General features: G+C 46.7%; 1 protein-coding gene across 12 annotated transcripts in view; it reads left to right on the top strand.

Moving 5' to 3' along the window:
- The window catches only part of NUMA1 (nuclear mitotic apparatus protein 1), a 73,176-nt gene that overhangs the window by 27,987 nt on the left and 29,301 nt on the right, over nt 1–15,888 (top strand). For 3 of the 12 annotated variants that reach the window (XM_079929071.1, XM_079929072.1, XM_079929069.1), the window contains one exon: nt 14,190–14,263. In XM_079929071.1, coding sequence (XP_079785197.1) covers nt 14,222–14,263 — 42 coding nt within the window. In that variant the 5' untranslated portion in view covers nt 14,190–14,221. Of the gene's footprint in view, nt 1–3,346; nt 3,637–6,215; nt 6,239–7,822; nt 7,994–8,158; nt 8,369–8,539; nt 8,834–14,189; nt 14,264–15,888 lie in introns of those variants that run through there. The other 9 variants (XM_079929063.1, XM_079929066.1, XM_079929067.1 and 6 more) reach the window with 8 other exon arrangements.

Genomic DNA, 15,888 nt, shown 5'->3' with positions numbered 1-15,888 from the left:
CTCACAATTTAGTACTAGTTAGCCTCATCATCTGCTACACCTTACTAAAACTGCATGCCATTGCTCAAATGTAACAAGCTCTGTCTTTGCACATGCTGTTCTCCCTGCTAGAATGCTTTTTTTTTTTTTTTAACTTCTCTTTTGGGAAGCCCTACTCATCCTACTCATACTTTAAGTACTCCGCTTAAATGATACTTCCTTGGTAAAGCTTTCCTCATCATCCCTCCTGAGTTAATCAGTCCCTCACAGCTCCTGTAAAACAGTAACTCCTGTGTTCCTCTTCTGAAGTCTTTCACCAAAGCAAGAATCCTAGAGGTTTTTTCTGCTCCCCACCTGTCCCACACTCCCGTATCCTAAGAGCTTGGAGTCTACCTCCGCAATGCCTTTTAAATATACCTTTCTTTTTAGTTCCTACTGCCCTTGCCTGACAGCAGCAGTTTTGTCTCTGCCACTACGATTGCCGCCTAACTCGGTGTTCTGCCTCTGGACTCAATGTCATGCCAGATTCATCTTTTCCCAAAGCACATACAAGTATGCCATTCTCCTGCTCAGAACCCTTCAGCACCTCTCAGTGCTCTTTAGTAAGTCACTCCTGGTCTCCACTAGACTTTCCAGTGTTCTCTCACCTTCCTTTCAACACTACCCGAGGCCATGTTCTTTGGGCTCGTATTTAGGTGAGTTATAGGTATGTTTGTTTCTACACAGGATCTTGAGCCTGTCTAATTCATCTTTGAGTCCCCAGCACAGTATTTATAGGTGTTTGTTTCATGTTTATAGTTGAATGTCCCTGATTAAATTTCATTAACTACAAGTAAAGAGTAACATATCTTATGCATTTTGGAGACTTTGTATTGCAAATAGTTTTTTTTAAAAAAAGGTTTGGTCCTAAAGGGAGGAAGTTTTTAGGAAAATTGCTTGTGAGGAATTTTGTACTTTTCAGTGATGCCAGAGACATGGGATGTTATTTTATCGACTGCAGTTCAAGTTACTTAGTATCTTTAAGGATGGAGAAAATGATTCTTGCCTTGCCCATTTCAGGAGCTGTAGCAAAAACAATTTGAACAAGGATTTCCTAAGTGCTTTGTATGAATAAAAGGCTATGCTCTTTCCGCGATTGTGAAGCAGGGAAGGTCCCGGCTGGGAGAAGGACGTTGGATCTGATCGTCCTCCCAGCCTTTTGACCCTCCCCCAAAGCCCCTTAATAGAATGACTTGATCAAAAAAAAAAAAAAAGGCTATGCTGATGAGAAAGGTATAGGATGTAGCTGAGTTGGGCTGGAGAGAGCCATGGATTTAGACTTGAGTTCTGGTTCTGCAACCTTGGTGGTTGACCTTGAGGCAGGTATTGTCTTCTTTTTAGGCTTAGGTTCCTAGTTATAAAATTGTAATAAACATGCTTGCCTTTTAGGGTTCTAAATTTAGGGGGGATTAATTGAGATGTGAGACATAGCCTTCTTTAAATCCTTGAAGTCTGTTAAATAGTTAGGGTTTTTTAAAAATTTTTTATCATGACCATGTTAGACATTAGTCCCATTTATTTTACTTATTGGTAACATATTGCCAAGTTTGGGTCTTGAGCCAATCTGGCATCCTTTTCAGAAATCCAGCCCCTATTAATATTTGTATTTGTTCATTTCTATCAGTGGTTAAAGTCATCCTGGTATGGTAGAAGGAGAAATGGATTTGAACCGGAAAAACGGAGGTTTCAGTGCTATGTACGAGGTGGAGATATGGAAGATAGAGCGAGAAAGAGGAAGACAGAGAAAGAGAGAGTGGGAGAGAGGGAGAGAAGGGAAAAGAGAGAGATGTCCTCTGAGTTTTGTGGCTACTTAAAGCCTGTTTGAAACAAACCAGATCCTGGGCAGGGTCCCTGTTCTCCAAGCTTATGTTCTGAAATCACAAGTTGTCTCAAATTGGCAGGCCTTGCTCAGGCATACAAATAAGTTGTAAAATTTCTGTCTTGGGCTTCCGTGGTGGCGCAGTGGTTAAGAATCCTCCTGCCAGTGCAGGGGACACACAGGTTCGAGCCCTGGTCCAGGAAGATAACACATGCTGTGGAGCAACTAAGCCTGTGCGCCACAACTACTGAGCCTGCACTCTAGAGCCCACGAGCCGGAAAACTACTGAGCCCGCATGCCACAACTACTGAAGCCCGTGTGCCTAGAGCCCGTGCTCCACAACAAGAGAAGCCACTTCAATGAGAAGCCCACGCACATCAATGAAGACCCAACACAGCCAAAAAAATAAATTAATTAAAAAAAATATTTCTGTCTCAGTCAGAAGATAGGAAATCTTCAGCAAAGTTGTCACGTGTATTCCCTCATGGATGTAAGGGGGGACTAGAAGACCATTAAGGTCTCTTTCATCCTTGAGATTCTGTGATTTGTTGACCAGGTATAGAAAGCTGCTTTTCTTTAGGCTGTTTAGATAAATGTAATTATAAATTGCACTTTCTCTGTGGCTTTTATTTTATTTTTTAAAATTATTTTTTATTTTATTTTTAAATTTATTTTTGGCTGCGTTGGGTCTTTGTTGCTGCGCGTAGGCTTTCTCTAGTTGCTGCGAGCGGGGGCTACTCTTCATTGTGGTGCGCGTGCGGGCTTCTCATTGCGGTGGCTTCTCTTGTTGCGGAGCACGGGCTCTAGGCGTACGGGCTTCAGTAGTTGTAGCACACAGCCTCAGTAGTTGTGGCTCGTGGACTCTAGAGCACAGGCTCAGTAGTTGTGGCTCACGGGCTTAGTTGCTCCATGGCATGTGGGATCTTCCTGGACCAGGGCTTGAACCCGTGTCCCCTGCATTGGCAGGCGGATTCTTAACCACTGCGCCACCAGGGAAGCCCTATTGCAAGATTTTTGTTGTTGAGAATGGTGTCCTGGAGAAAGAAATCATGGGAAATTTTTGGAGATACTTTAGATAAGATCTGACCCTCACCTTTTACTGAGACCCAAGGTAGGGCAAGTGCCTTGCTTAAAGCCACAAATACAGTCTGTGGCTGATACAGAATTTACCTCTGGGGCTTCCAACAGCAAACCTAGTGTGTTTTCCATCATTAGCAAGGCTGTCTCCAGGAGTTGCAAATCTTTACATTAAAACTGTTCCTAGGGAGCGGCTGGGCCCGTGAGCCATGGCCGCTGAGCCTGCATGTCCGGAGCCTGTGCTCCGCAGCGGGAGAGGCCACGGCAGTGGGAGGCCCGCATACCGCAAAAAACAAAACAAAACAAAACAAAAAAACCCCTGTTCTTTTAGTTTCTTTTACCTTATCATCAGTTCTGTGTTTGTGAGCAAACACTGTGCTAGATATGTTGCCTTTAGGGACAGAGCCATTTGCTCCTCTGTGACGATGAAAAAGGGTGACAGGTTCTTAGGCGTTTTGTAGAAAGACGTTCTTGAGGGAGAACTAAGTAGAGCCTCTTGGATGTCATAATGAATCGTCTCTGGGTTTTGATTTACCCTCTGCTTTTCTCCCCAGAAAGATCAGGCTTACCAACACTGCCTCATTACTTTGCCATTACCCTCTGGAGAGGGAGAATGAGGCCTGGTAAATAAGCTCCAGGTCAGGGTTCTGAAATATTAGTCCTTCCCTCCAGCCAATGGCATTTCCTGCAGCCTTCTTTCTCCATGGCTTCTCACCTTTGAGGTATGTCAACATCTCTTCTAGTAGAAGACTCTCCTTCTGTGCTTGCTGCCTCAGAGGAGTTTTTGTCCTTGAATGTTTGTAAAGCTATTGCATCTTCAGAAAAAAATTCTTTAGTGGTTACTTTTGAAATTGGAACTGTTGAATGTTTTTGATTAAACAGTTGATTTTTATTAGGAGGTAGAGGTACAAGGCTTCTTTGAGCCACTGAGAATGTGCTACCTTTTTTTCACTCATTCAATGATTGCTTATTCAAGAGCAGTAGACAATAGTGCAGAGACCGGGTAGATAACTCACTACTTATGTGACTAAGTCACTTAATTCCTGAGCCTCAGATTTCCTCATCTTTAGAAATAAAACCCACCTTATAGATTGTCCTGAGAGTTAGATGAAATGACCATGTAAGTGTAAGAGGATGGGACCTGGGCTCAAGGTGGGCTCAAATTTTGCCTCTAACACTTACTCTTTGTGACCTTAGGCAAGTTATGTAATCTTTCTAATTCTCAGTTTCCTTTTCGGTAAAATAGTGATAATCATAGTATTTTGGGTTATTGTGTCACTGGGTTATTATGAGGATTAAACGAAATAAAGCTCGGAAGTGTTTAGCATAGTGTCTGGCACATACCAAGTGCTCGTTAAATATTAGCTATTAATTACAACAGTAACAGCAACAATAATGTTAGTCTTTATGTATTTATTATGCTAGGACCTCAGGTGGCAGAGGGAGGAGGGACTAGAAGGCATTGCATAGGGTAATGGAACCCTAAGAATTTTTTTCCTGCCAGCTTTCCTCGTGGGAGGGCCTGTAGGGACTGAGAGAGAGGCTCTCATTGGCCCTTAGCCTACAGCTTCCTACGGTGAAAGCTTCCCTTCCAGGCTGGTGGGCTGAGGTAGGAGGTTCAGAGGGACTTCAGAAGATAGTGAGAAGACCAGTCAGGCAGGGTGGAGGGTTTGGGTAAGGGCAGTAGATGACTCTGGAAGGTAAGACCGGGGTCAGGTCATAGATGGCCTTGAAGGCTAGACAAATTATTTGTATTAAGAACCACCCATTCCAGAACTGTCTCAGGGGAATCTCTCACTTCCCATCTTCTGTTTAAACTTATAAAAATTGTAATACACTTAAAATTCTAACATTTACATTTTAAACAAGAATAATAAAACACCCATACACCATATACCACCCAGCTCAGAAGATGTAATATTACCAGGCCCTTTGAAACACCCTGTGCATTCTGCACCCATCACCAACCCCCTCCAACCTCTATCTGAAGCCTATTCCAAATTTTGTGTTATGTGTCATTTTCTTTCCCTTCTTCCTTTTTCTTTCACTCTCTCTTTCTTTTAAAAATGGTTTTACCACTCTTATCCCTTTTAGTCTTTTGGACAGTGAGCTAGGGCTGTGGAATCCAGCAGGAGCCATGTGGCCTGCCTACTGCCTGGCTAGGCTGGGAGGAGGGGTGGGGAAGTTCTGCTGGCTGGCTGCCATGGGAGGGGAGGGGAGGGGAGGGGTGGCTCTGTGGTGGGGGAGGGAGAGGCTGGGGAAACTGCCCCCTCCCCCCGCTCAGAAGCTTGGCAACTCTGGTGGACAGGTTCCAGAGGAGAGTTCAGAGCCTCTGAGGCTGCACAGCTGGAAGCTGTTGCCTTGAGTTTAGAGCCAAGGGAGGGTGGGGGGAGAACCTCTTGTATTCTTTTGAGACACAGTATCAATTCTTTCATGTGCTAGGGAGCAGCAGGGCTGACACAGTGCCAGATGTGGCCAGGGTGATTTGAGCAGGCCTGCCTCCTCTTTTCACCCCATACCTTTTTTGGAGTGTTGATCGTGCCTGTCATTAAATTATGTTTGCCACCTTGCTTTTCTATAAAAGCTTTGGTTTTTGCTTTGCCTTTACTTTCCTGGTGCATCTTTGAATACCAATAGCGATTGCTAACCACAGACTGCAAGTGATACTATAGGAATAGGATACAGGGCCTGCCTGGGAGAAGAAGCCGGGGCATGGGAGGTCTCTGCAGCAATGGACCTTGGTCTGACCCCCTCCACAGTATCTCCACCACTCACCACGGTTGTTCTCTGGTGGCCAGAAGGTTGAATTTGGAAGCCTTCCATCCAGATGTAGTTCAATGGAACAGATTCAAGGAGCCCTAGTGTGCTAGGTACTATGGGGGATCATAGAGAGATGGAACTGGTTATGCCCTTGAGGAATTTACATTCTAGATGTGAAAACAAGACTTCCCTGCATATACAGTTAAGTCAGTACCAGTGACAAATGCAGAATATAGACACATTTTTCTGATCACCAATGTAATACATGGTTATTAAAATTAAATTCAAACATAAAAAGAAACATATATTGTAGAAAGTCCCCTACAATCTAACTCCTCCCCAAGAACCACCGTTATCCGTTAATATTTGAGGTGCTGACATTTAAGCTGACCTTAAAGTAAAATCCATAGAGGCAGACTGATGGAAGGAAAGCAAGCATCCTGAGGATCTAATCTCTTTCAGGAAGGAGCACCCCACTAGCTTCCCTGACAAATGGTGAGCCAACTTATGCTTGGACACCTTGGTGACAAGGGGCCAAAATGCCTAAGTAGGAATTAACCTTTGGTAAGTACCACCCTGTGCCTTATGTGCTAGCCAAAGTGTTGGGCATCTTATAGATGTGATTTAATCCTCATCACAATCTTATAAAATATCTTTATCCTTGTTTTACAAATAGGAATACTGAGACTCAGAGGTTACTTGCCAGGGTGACAGAGCAGCAAGTGGTATCAGTCCTGCCATTCATGAGCTGTGTGATCTTGGGCAAATTATTTTATCTCGGTGGCTCAGTTTCTTCACTGTAAAGATGAGTGATAATAGTATCTACTGTACAAAGGGAGTTTTTCAGATTTATGAGTTAACACACATTAGGCCAGCAGAACAGTGCTTGGTGCACAGTATGTACTCCGTCAGCATTAGCTGCTATCTATTGCACCTTGTTTTCTCTCTTGTTCTAACATGATCCCTAGCATTTTTACACTTATTTTAATTCTATATATGGCCTCTCTGTCCTCCCTGCCATCCCTCACACTTTCTTTGTTATAATTCCTTCCTCTGCTTCCAGTCATTCCCTTCTCTTCATCCTGTCTCCACCGTGTCTCTCATTCCCCTTCTTTGCACTTTCTCTTACCTTACCCCCCAAGTCCTCATCACCTGTCTCCTGCCTGTTGTGGCAGCCTTCTGACCCACCTCCCTGCTGCTAGTCTCATTCATTTATATACCAGAATAATTTCTCATAGCACACTTCTCATCACACCACATCTCTATGCTAAAAACAAACAACAAAATGAACGTCCAGATTTCAATTCGATTTCTTGAAGTTTAAGATTCTCCAGCTCTTACCCCAGTTCCCTCTTCAAGTCTGTTCCTCCACTACTTCCACACCTTCTCTCTGCTTTCCCTTCTTCCTTACTTCTCTCTCCATTTCCATCTGGGCAAGTTCTACCTATGTGTTTTTTTGTTTGTTTTTTGTTTGTTTGTTTTTTTGCGGTACGCGGGCCTCTCACTGTTGTGGCCTCTCCCGTTGCGGAGCACAGGCTCCGGACGCGCAGGCTTAGCGACCATGGCCCACGGGCCCAGCCGCTTCGCAGCATGTGGGATCTTCCCGGACCGGGGCACGAACCCGTGTCCCCTGCACCGGCAGGCGGACTCTCAACCACTGCGCCACCAGGGAAGCCCTACCTATGTGTTTTAAGATCCAGATTAAAATATCACTTAGTTTTTAGTCCTTCCCTATTCTCAACTGGTTAGAATTTTTGTATCTTTTTGTGAGAGCACATGCTGTCTTGAAATACAATTTCAAGTCACATTTCTTAGAATTATAATCGACCTTAGCATCTAAAATGTCTTCCAGCAGTACCTTTTGCCCAGTAGGTGCTTAATAAATGTTTGTGGTGTAAGTGGAAGATGAGGGGCTTCCTGATGACTGGTGGGTTTCTCTCGCGGTCTTGGTGAGGGTCACTGTTTAATGGGTGTAAACGCGGTGGTTTTGTTTTCTAAGAGTCAGACATCTTTTCTTTTCGGCCATGCCGGCGCTGGGTCCCAGTGCCTGTGTGTGTTAAGGGGCTCCAGCCAGTGCCTGCCGTACTAGGTCCCGTGCCTTGGCCCCTCAGCCCCTCCCCACAAATGCTCAGCGGAACGGGGGATTAGGTTCTGGCAGCACAGCTGGGATTTTGGCGGCCATTCCGCAGTCGACAATAGCACGCAGTCACGACAGCGCAGGCCTGCGCTCCAGGGCCGCAGTCTGCCGGGGCTCCTTGTTTGGGTGGCCGAGGGGGAGGAGCGGGCGCAGCGCAGCAGTCTGGCCAAGCCACGCAGAAGGTACGGGCTGGAGAGATTCCCTCGGGGAACGGGCTCGGGGGCGGCCATGTCCCAGGGCAGGCGGCGCCCGCGTAAGGAGGCCGGCGCTTTGTGTGCGAGCGGCCTGTGTGCTTGGAGACGCAGCGCTCCCTGGAGCCGGCAGGAAGCTGCCCGCGTTTAAATGGGCTTGCGTCTTGCTCGCTCTCCAAAGCCTCTGTTCCCGGGTCTTCCTCCCTGCCCTGCTCGCCGCCAGGCAGGGCTGATCTAATCATCAGGGCAGTCCGTGGCCTACCCTTCCGCTGCTGGCCAGAGATGGACAGGCTGTCACTGCTGTCTTAAGAGCGCAAAGGGGGAGTGTCCGGGGGATATCAGGTTTGTCAGGCAGGCCGCTGTGAGGTGTGTTTTGTGTTTACGCCACAATTTGCTTTGGCTCTCGCCACCGTTTCAGTTCAGTACTTTTGTCTGCCGGCTCCTCCCCCACCCGCACCCCACCCCCCGTGCGCCCTAGTCTCTTGTTTGCGGGCGAAGCCTTAGCCGCCCCACCTCTCCAGTGCTCCAGGGCCCCCCCCTCCTTGCCCCCGAGTGCCACCCCTCCCCCCCTTGCTGAGCGTTCCCTGCTTCGCCTGCGCTCCCAGATCGCGGAAGCTTGCTGCGCCTTTAAAGAAAGCAGACTCCTGATTGTGACGCACTTCTGGCTGTCAGCCAGGAAGATCGCTCCTGCCAGGCTGAGAAGAAAACCAACAACTTTTCTTTTGTGTGTGGGGTTACTTTCCACTAGACCCCCCCTTCCTCCTCTCCTTTCAAGATTTAAGTGCTAATGGCGGATTAGAACCTGTAGATACGTGTGGCTTTGGGAGTCTGGTAAGGCCACCCCCCACCCCCACCCCCACCCCCGCGCTGAGACTTTCTCTCCCTCACTGTTTCTCTGGGTTTTTGTTCAAACATGGAGGAGGGGGTGCGGTGGACTCCCCTCTTCACCTCCCTTTCCTGCACCATCCTTGAAGGGGAGGGAGAGGAGAGGGAGAGCAAGTAAACACTCTGAAACTGGCGCTGGGAGCAGAGCTTGCCAACATCCGGGAGTTGGCGCCTTTCAGAGCAAAGGGTTGCTTTCTTCCCCCCTCGCGTAGATGTCAGCGTGTTTTTGTTCAGAGGGGGAAAGCGTGTGCGCCTGCACGTTGAGCTGTAGACAGCTCGGGGGAGCGTCTCCATTCCCGAGTGAGGCCTGGGTGTGTACGCGGTGGTGGGGAGTGGAAAAGGTTCATTTCGTCAGCTGGTAGGGACCAGGGGGTGTGAATATAGCAGTGGGGCAGGTGCTGATGAACTGCTGGAGTGCACTCGGGTGTGCGTGTGTAGTCTGTGGCTCTAGGCCCCAGATCTGGTTCATGATTGCAGCCCTTGTGCCCACGGCCTTCTGATCTGGACCCTCCAGAGCATGGGGGGAAGGGCGATAGCAGTAAGCCACTTGGAAGAAACGAGGGAAACCTTGGTTTCCCTTGCAGTTCGTCTCGTGTTCCTCACCAGGACTCTGGGCCGAATTCTAGGCTACACAGAGGGGATGGTCTGTGTGAAGAGGGGGAGGCCTGAGTCCACAGTGAGCCCCTCAGAGGGCTCAGGAAATACATCCAGCAAGCTGGTTTGCCCTGACCTCAGGGGTGCAGAAAACCTCTTTGGACTTGCACAAGGCATCCTGCTCAGAACTCCCCAGGGGTTGAAAAGGATTGTGTTTTTCCTTCCTTGGCTTCTCTTGAAGCTGCTGGTCCTTGGGCCTTTTACCTCCTGGGAGCCAGGGGATGCACCAGCAAGGTATTTCCTGTCCTGTTCTTTATGACAAGTTAGCCCTTGATCACATAGCTTGACCTTCATTGGGCTGCTCTGGGGTAACCCACCAGATGAGGTCTGAGTGCTTGCTGGAGTGTGCCTCCACACCTGTCAGAGGAGAACGCCCTCAGGGTTAGGATGTTCACTCTTTGGATGGGGCGGTCTCTCAGATGGTGGTGGTATCCCTTTTAGAAAGGCGTACAGAGCTTGGAATGCTTATGGCTACAGGCAGGCAGGCTGGCTGTTTGGGTAAGTAGTGGTAAATCTTGCTATTCAACGTGGGCACAGAGTTGGGAAAGCCATTTCCCTTATGAGTTGTCAGCCTGTGGGCCTTTGGAACCCACGGTAGAGAGGGGGTGGGTCTTAGGGCAGGAACCTTGGAGGTGAGAGTTTGTGTGGGCTTTGGGTCCTGAAATTCTGGGAATGGGAGCTAGCACCTGAAAGAATGAGGGTCCAGCGGAGGTAAGGGCCCATGGGCTGAGTGATCAGTATAGTTCTACAGCTCTCTGAGACCAAAGATTACTTTGGTGTTATCTTGGGGTAGGGCTGGTGTTTAGGAGGTCAGTTAAGTGGCTAAGAGGTGCTGGCACCCAAGTTGGGGGGGGGGCGGTAAGGAGAGCAGTGCTGCCACAACTCAGACCTCTGGCCTTTGGCCTATCACTTGGTGAACCCTTAAAACTGAAGCTTTTCCAGAACAGACCCCAGAGCTCAGCAACCTGACCCTCCAGTCCTGGTCCTTGCATCTGAGCAGGTGGTTTGCATTAGCTTCAGCCCTGGTACAAAACCAGGACTAGGTTTTAACTCTTTAAGACCCAGAGAGGGTACAGGCCAGGTGCCAGCGTATCTCTTGAGTGTCAAGTTCCTTGTCCTGATATATCTTCTCTGGAAACATAGAGGGGTTACTGTAAATGTGGGAATTGATCCTGATGTGAGGGAGTTATAGTATGTCAGTTTTGAAAATGTAAAGAGGTTGCAAGGGCTTTAGTTTATAAGGCAGCTGCTTCTGTGTCTTGGTTCCTTCTTGAGCCCAGAGAAAAGAGAGGGTGCCTTCTCTTCTGGGGCACTTCTTTTCAAAGAAAGAGGTAGGTAGGAGCTCTGAAGGTGTCCACAGAGGGCCTGCATTTTGAGATTTTGTTTGTTGATCGGGGGTGGTGGGGGTGAGGAGTTGCCTGTTTGAGTTGGGGGTGAATCTTAGCAGACCCTTCTGTGAAATGGTTCCAGGCTACAATTGCGGGGATCTGTTTTTCAGTCACCATCACCCAGTCTTCTGGGTGGGGCCTGCCTCAGATTTCAGGGGGAGGGTGTGGAGGATGGTGCTCTGGCTGGGATCCCTAGGTTCCAAGCCAAGGCCTGCTTAAAGTTGTAGTCCCCGTGCCGAGGACTAGCTGTGCCACTGGCTTCAGTCATTCATTACCTGGAGAAGAGTGAAGGGCTGGGCTGCCCTAAAAGCCCTGAAAGTGTCCTGTCTCTGGGAAAGTGCCCCTCTATGGGATTTGAGCTGATAAGGTCTTGCCTCATGTTGAGTATTGGATTCTGCCTGTTCCTGTGCCTGGGGAGCACAGAAGAAGGCATTTGGCCTTGACACCAGTTTTAGACAGGCTCCCCTGGGAGGATGTAAGGGTTGTATGTTTTGCCTCTGAGATAAAGGGGAGAGGTTCGTCGGGTCATTTTTAGCAACACAGCTGTGGAATCTCTCAGAGGGGGCAAGATCTACCTTCGGTTGCAAATAAAATTTGACTGCAGTTTTGGGCCTCACCAAAAGGATAACAAGTCTAGAGGCAGCAGTGGGGATGACAGGGAGGTAATCTGGGCCTCATTTCCCTTGTTTCTGAGTTGCTCAGACCTTACTGCCCCCCCACCCCCACCCCCGGCAAAGAAGCCCCAGTAGAGCATTTGGACATTTCTGCCTTCACTCCAAGGGCCAAGCATGGTCCTTCTAACTTTAGGTCGGCCAACCACCAGAAAAGCCTTTTTGCAGTGCAGTAGTTGAGACTTATCTGCCTTAATCCTACCTAGGGAGCAAGGCAGTCAGTGCCCACAGATAGGCCATGCTGGATGAAAATCATCCAAAACTGAGGAAAACATAGGCCCCTTAGCTTCTCTGCCGTCCTGAGAACTCCCTTAATCACTTCACTTGCTTTTGCCAAAGCCTAGGTGAATTGGCTCATTTCCAAGATTGTGATGTTTGTATGACAGGTGGAATCACCTTGGGTTTTGCAGGGTCAGGAAGCAATTAATTATAATTAGCATTTAGTTATATTTAGCATTTACTTATTTTCTTCTATTATTTCATGCTTCCGTATGTTTTCTAAAATTAATTTATTTTTGGCTGCGTTGGGTCTTCGTTGCTGCCTGCGGGCTTTCTGTAGCTGCGGTGAGCAGGGGCTACTCTTCGTTGCGGTGCTTGGGCTTCTCATTGCAGTGGCTTCCCTTGTTGCAGAGCGCGGGCTCGAGGCGCATGCGTGGGCTTCAGTAGTTGTGGCTCGTGGGCTGTAGAGCGCAGGCTCAGTAGTTGTGCACAGGCTTAGTTGCTCAGTGGCATGTGGGATCTTCCTAGACCAGGGCTCGAACCTGTGTCGCCTGCATTGGCAGGCAGATTCTTAACCACTGCGCCACCAGGGAAGTCCACTTCTTTTTTTTTTAATAAATGTATTTTATTTTATTTTGGCTGTGTTGGGTCTTTGTTGCTGCACGCAGGCTTTTCTGTGGTTGTGGCGAGCGGGGACTACTCTTCATTGTGGTGTGCAGGCTTCTCATTGTGGTGGCTTCTCTTGTTGGGAGCATGGGCTCTAGGCACACAGGCTTCAGTAGTTGTGGCACATGGGCTCAGTAGTTGTGGCTCATGGGCTCTAGAGCGCAGGCTCAGTAGTTGTGGCGCATGGTCTTAGTTGTTCTGTGGCATGTGGGATCTTCCCAGACCAGAGCTTGAATCCGTGCCTCCTGCATTGGCAGGCGGATTCTTAAGCACTGCGCCACTAGGGAAGCCCCGGGAAGTCCGCTTCTCGTATGTTTACCTTTACTCCTCACCATGCTGTAAGCCCCTCAAAGCAGGGACCATGTCATTGTCTCCCATTTCCCACGAAGCTTCCAGCACAGGATGAACATATGTAAGGACTAAGAAAATAACCTTTTTGGTTGGTTGGTAAAGCAGAGTACACTTGCATAGGAAGGCCTCAAGAGATGATGGGTAGTGGATTATCAGATTTACGTTTCTCTTTCCCCTATTATTTCCTCACTATTAGACAGTGAGCACCTTATGGACAAGAATGGTGTCTTTCTTATCCCCAGCACTTTGTATTCAGAAAGTACTTAGCAAATGTTGGTTCCACAGAACCCACACCTTGGAGATGCTGATATGTGGGGAGAGTTATAGGTGATGTGGCTCTTACCACTCTTGTTTCTCCTTCTACTGGAGTAGTGACAAACTTAGCACACCTGTGGCAGTAGTAGGCAGGTGGTGGGGCTGATTACTCCCAGGAAGATTTGTGGGAATTATGGGGGCCTGCTAAGAGGTGTTGGGGAATATTTAGTCACCATGTCCGTGGTCTCTTGAGCAGGTTAGCAGGCAGATGGCTGATTCCCACTGGGAAGGGAAATTGGGGTAAGAATACCAGGACCCAGTACCTAATCGTTCATTAAATGTCCCATGGGATCTCCCCCAGAATTGGATTTGGCTTCATCCAGTCTCCCATTTGAAATATGTCTTTGACATTTTTGTGGGGGGTATAAAAATCCAGAATTTGAAGTGGTTTCCCCCAAGGACTTGGTTATTGTTTATTAGGTAGACTTTGGGTACCTGCAGAAAGAGCCAGAAATCAACCTTTTAGCTTAAGAACAGTGATCATTTATTGAATACGTACTGTGTGCCAGGCACTGTGCTGTTTGCTATATCTGCTTTATCTTGAAGCATCACATAACCCAGAGAGGTTTTTGCAGGTCCCATTTTGCAGATGAGGAAACTGAGACTAAAAGAAGTTATGCTACTTGTCCAAGGTCACAAGACCATGGTCACATGGAATCAACATTCACACCTAGGTGTGTCTGAAAAACCATGTTTGTTCCATGTTTTAAGGGCACCACCATCCCAAAGAGCAGGGTTGAAGTCCAGCTTTGAATGTTGTATTTTCTAAGGGACAGAGAGATTGTGTGTAGATCTTGTGGACATTGAATTAAATGCAGGGTTCTTTATTGTCAGCTGTGACACAGTAAGTTTTATAGTAATTTTGATGTGTACTCTGAGCTTTCTAAAAACTCCCATGGTCCCTTGGTAGATTAAGTGCCAAGTGAAGAGTGACTTATTTAAGTGTTCAGAGCTGGTAAGTGAAACCATTTCCCCCCTCTTCCTTCATCGTGGATATCTGATATAATTAACTGTACTGCCTCTTCTCTTGGGTTCCAGGTGCATCAGGGTGACTGTCTGGTTTCAGCAAGATGACGCTGCATGCCACCCGGGCAGCTGCACTCCTCTCTTGGGTGAGTGGTCTTCCTCTCCTTTGTATGCCAGACTTTTCCAGGAGACTTGGGAGAGGTGAGAGAGGAGTTTTCTAGGAGTCAGGGCTATGTAGAGTCTTCTCCTCTCCAGACAAAGGAAATAAGTTTTCTTTTGCCTTTCCCCTTAGTTTTTAACTTTTATTATTTTCAGTGATGTTGCTGCTGACATGTGATCCACAACTTGTGTAGCTTAGAAAAGGCTTCTCTGAGGTATATTATTCCTTTTTGGTCATGGGAAGGGTGGCTGCAGAGCAGCATGGAAACCCATTTTTTGTGCATTTCCTTGTGCATGTTTCTGAAAAAGCGTTGACACTGAATTTCAGTGGCATGTAGGGACTTTGGTCTTGAAAGGCCTTTAATCTCAGGGCAAGGTTCTCCTGGCTCTCCTTACCATGTTTCTGTGAGCTTCCATTGTCCTCTTGGTGCCTTCTTGATTACTTCACCAAAATTCTTCTGCTAGGTCTTTTCATATACTTCTGCCCAAGACAATGGCAAATGAAAGAATAATGCTGAGCATTGGGAACTACAGAGAAACAGAAGAGGCCACGGAGTGTAACGATGACACGCATGGGCCTTAGAGTCAGACAGCCCAGCTTAGAATCATTGCTCTAGCCTGTGTGACCCAAGACAAGTTACTTAGTCTCTCAGCACCTCATTTTTAAAATGGAAAGAAAAAATTTTTTTTAATATATTCTAAAAATAAAATAATAATCATTATTGTGAGGATAATAAGATAATGTCTGTAAAAAGCACTTAAATATTAAAATATTGCCTGGGCGACTTCCCTGGCAGTGCAGTGGTTAAGACTCTGCACTTCCACTGCCGGCAGCACGGGTTTGATCCCTGGTTGGGGAACTAAGATTCCACATGCTGCACAGAGCAGCCAAAAAATAAATAAATAAATAAATAAAATATTGCCTGGGCATGCTATTTGGTAAAGGGTATTTTAGTAGTCACCCTGACTATTGACCAATCAGGGCCAATTAAAGAGCCAGCTTCAAGAAAGAATTATAGAATCCTTAAAGGAAATGAATTTTTAATTTCCAAGGAGGGTAGGGGTTTAATAAAACAGGGTCTTTAATTACTGTCAAATCTGTAGTCAGGAAGTATGTATTTAGCATACAAAATGTGAATCCTTAGTCTTCAGTTTCTGAAATAGATGCAAACTTTAGTTGTACAGTTTTAAATGGTTGTTTTATATTTATGTTTTATATTTACATTTCAGTGTTTTATGTCTGTATTAGAAACATTATCTCTTCTTCCCCAGGAGAAGGCTGGTTGGGTTGTGTCTCTGTGTCTAGTTCAGTAGATTAACTGAATATTAGGGGATCGTTTAGCCACATTGTTTTAAGTTTATCAGTTTATTTATTTTGGTCCTAGGCTTGTTTTTATAGTGACTACTACCTTTACAGAGAAAAACAGAAACAAGACTAGTTTTATTTAACAGCAGATACTTGTATACTTTTCTCAAAAATCACAATGAACATGCATTAATATATTAAAATATAGTTAGATATAATCTTTAAGTTTAAACAAAAGTTAGGCAGCTAAAGTGGGTTTTATGACACTGTAGCAACATGGAATAATGCTTGGTAGCCAGAAGAGTG

The sequence above is a fragment of the Stenella coeruleoalba genome (genome assembly GCF_951394435.1).
Source record: "Stenella coeruleoalba genome assembly, chromosome: 8".
Classification (NCBI taxonomy): domain Eukaryota; kingdom Metazoa; phylum Chordata; class Mammalia; order Artiodactyla; family Delphinidae; genus Stenella; species Stenella coeruleoalba.
This window is presented reverse-complemented; position numbering and strand designations above follow the sequence as displayed.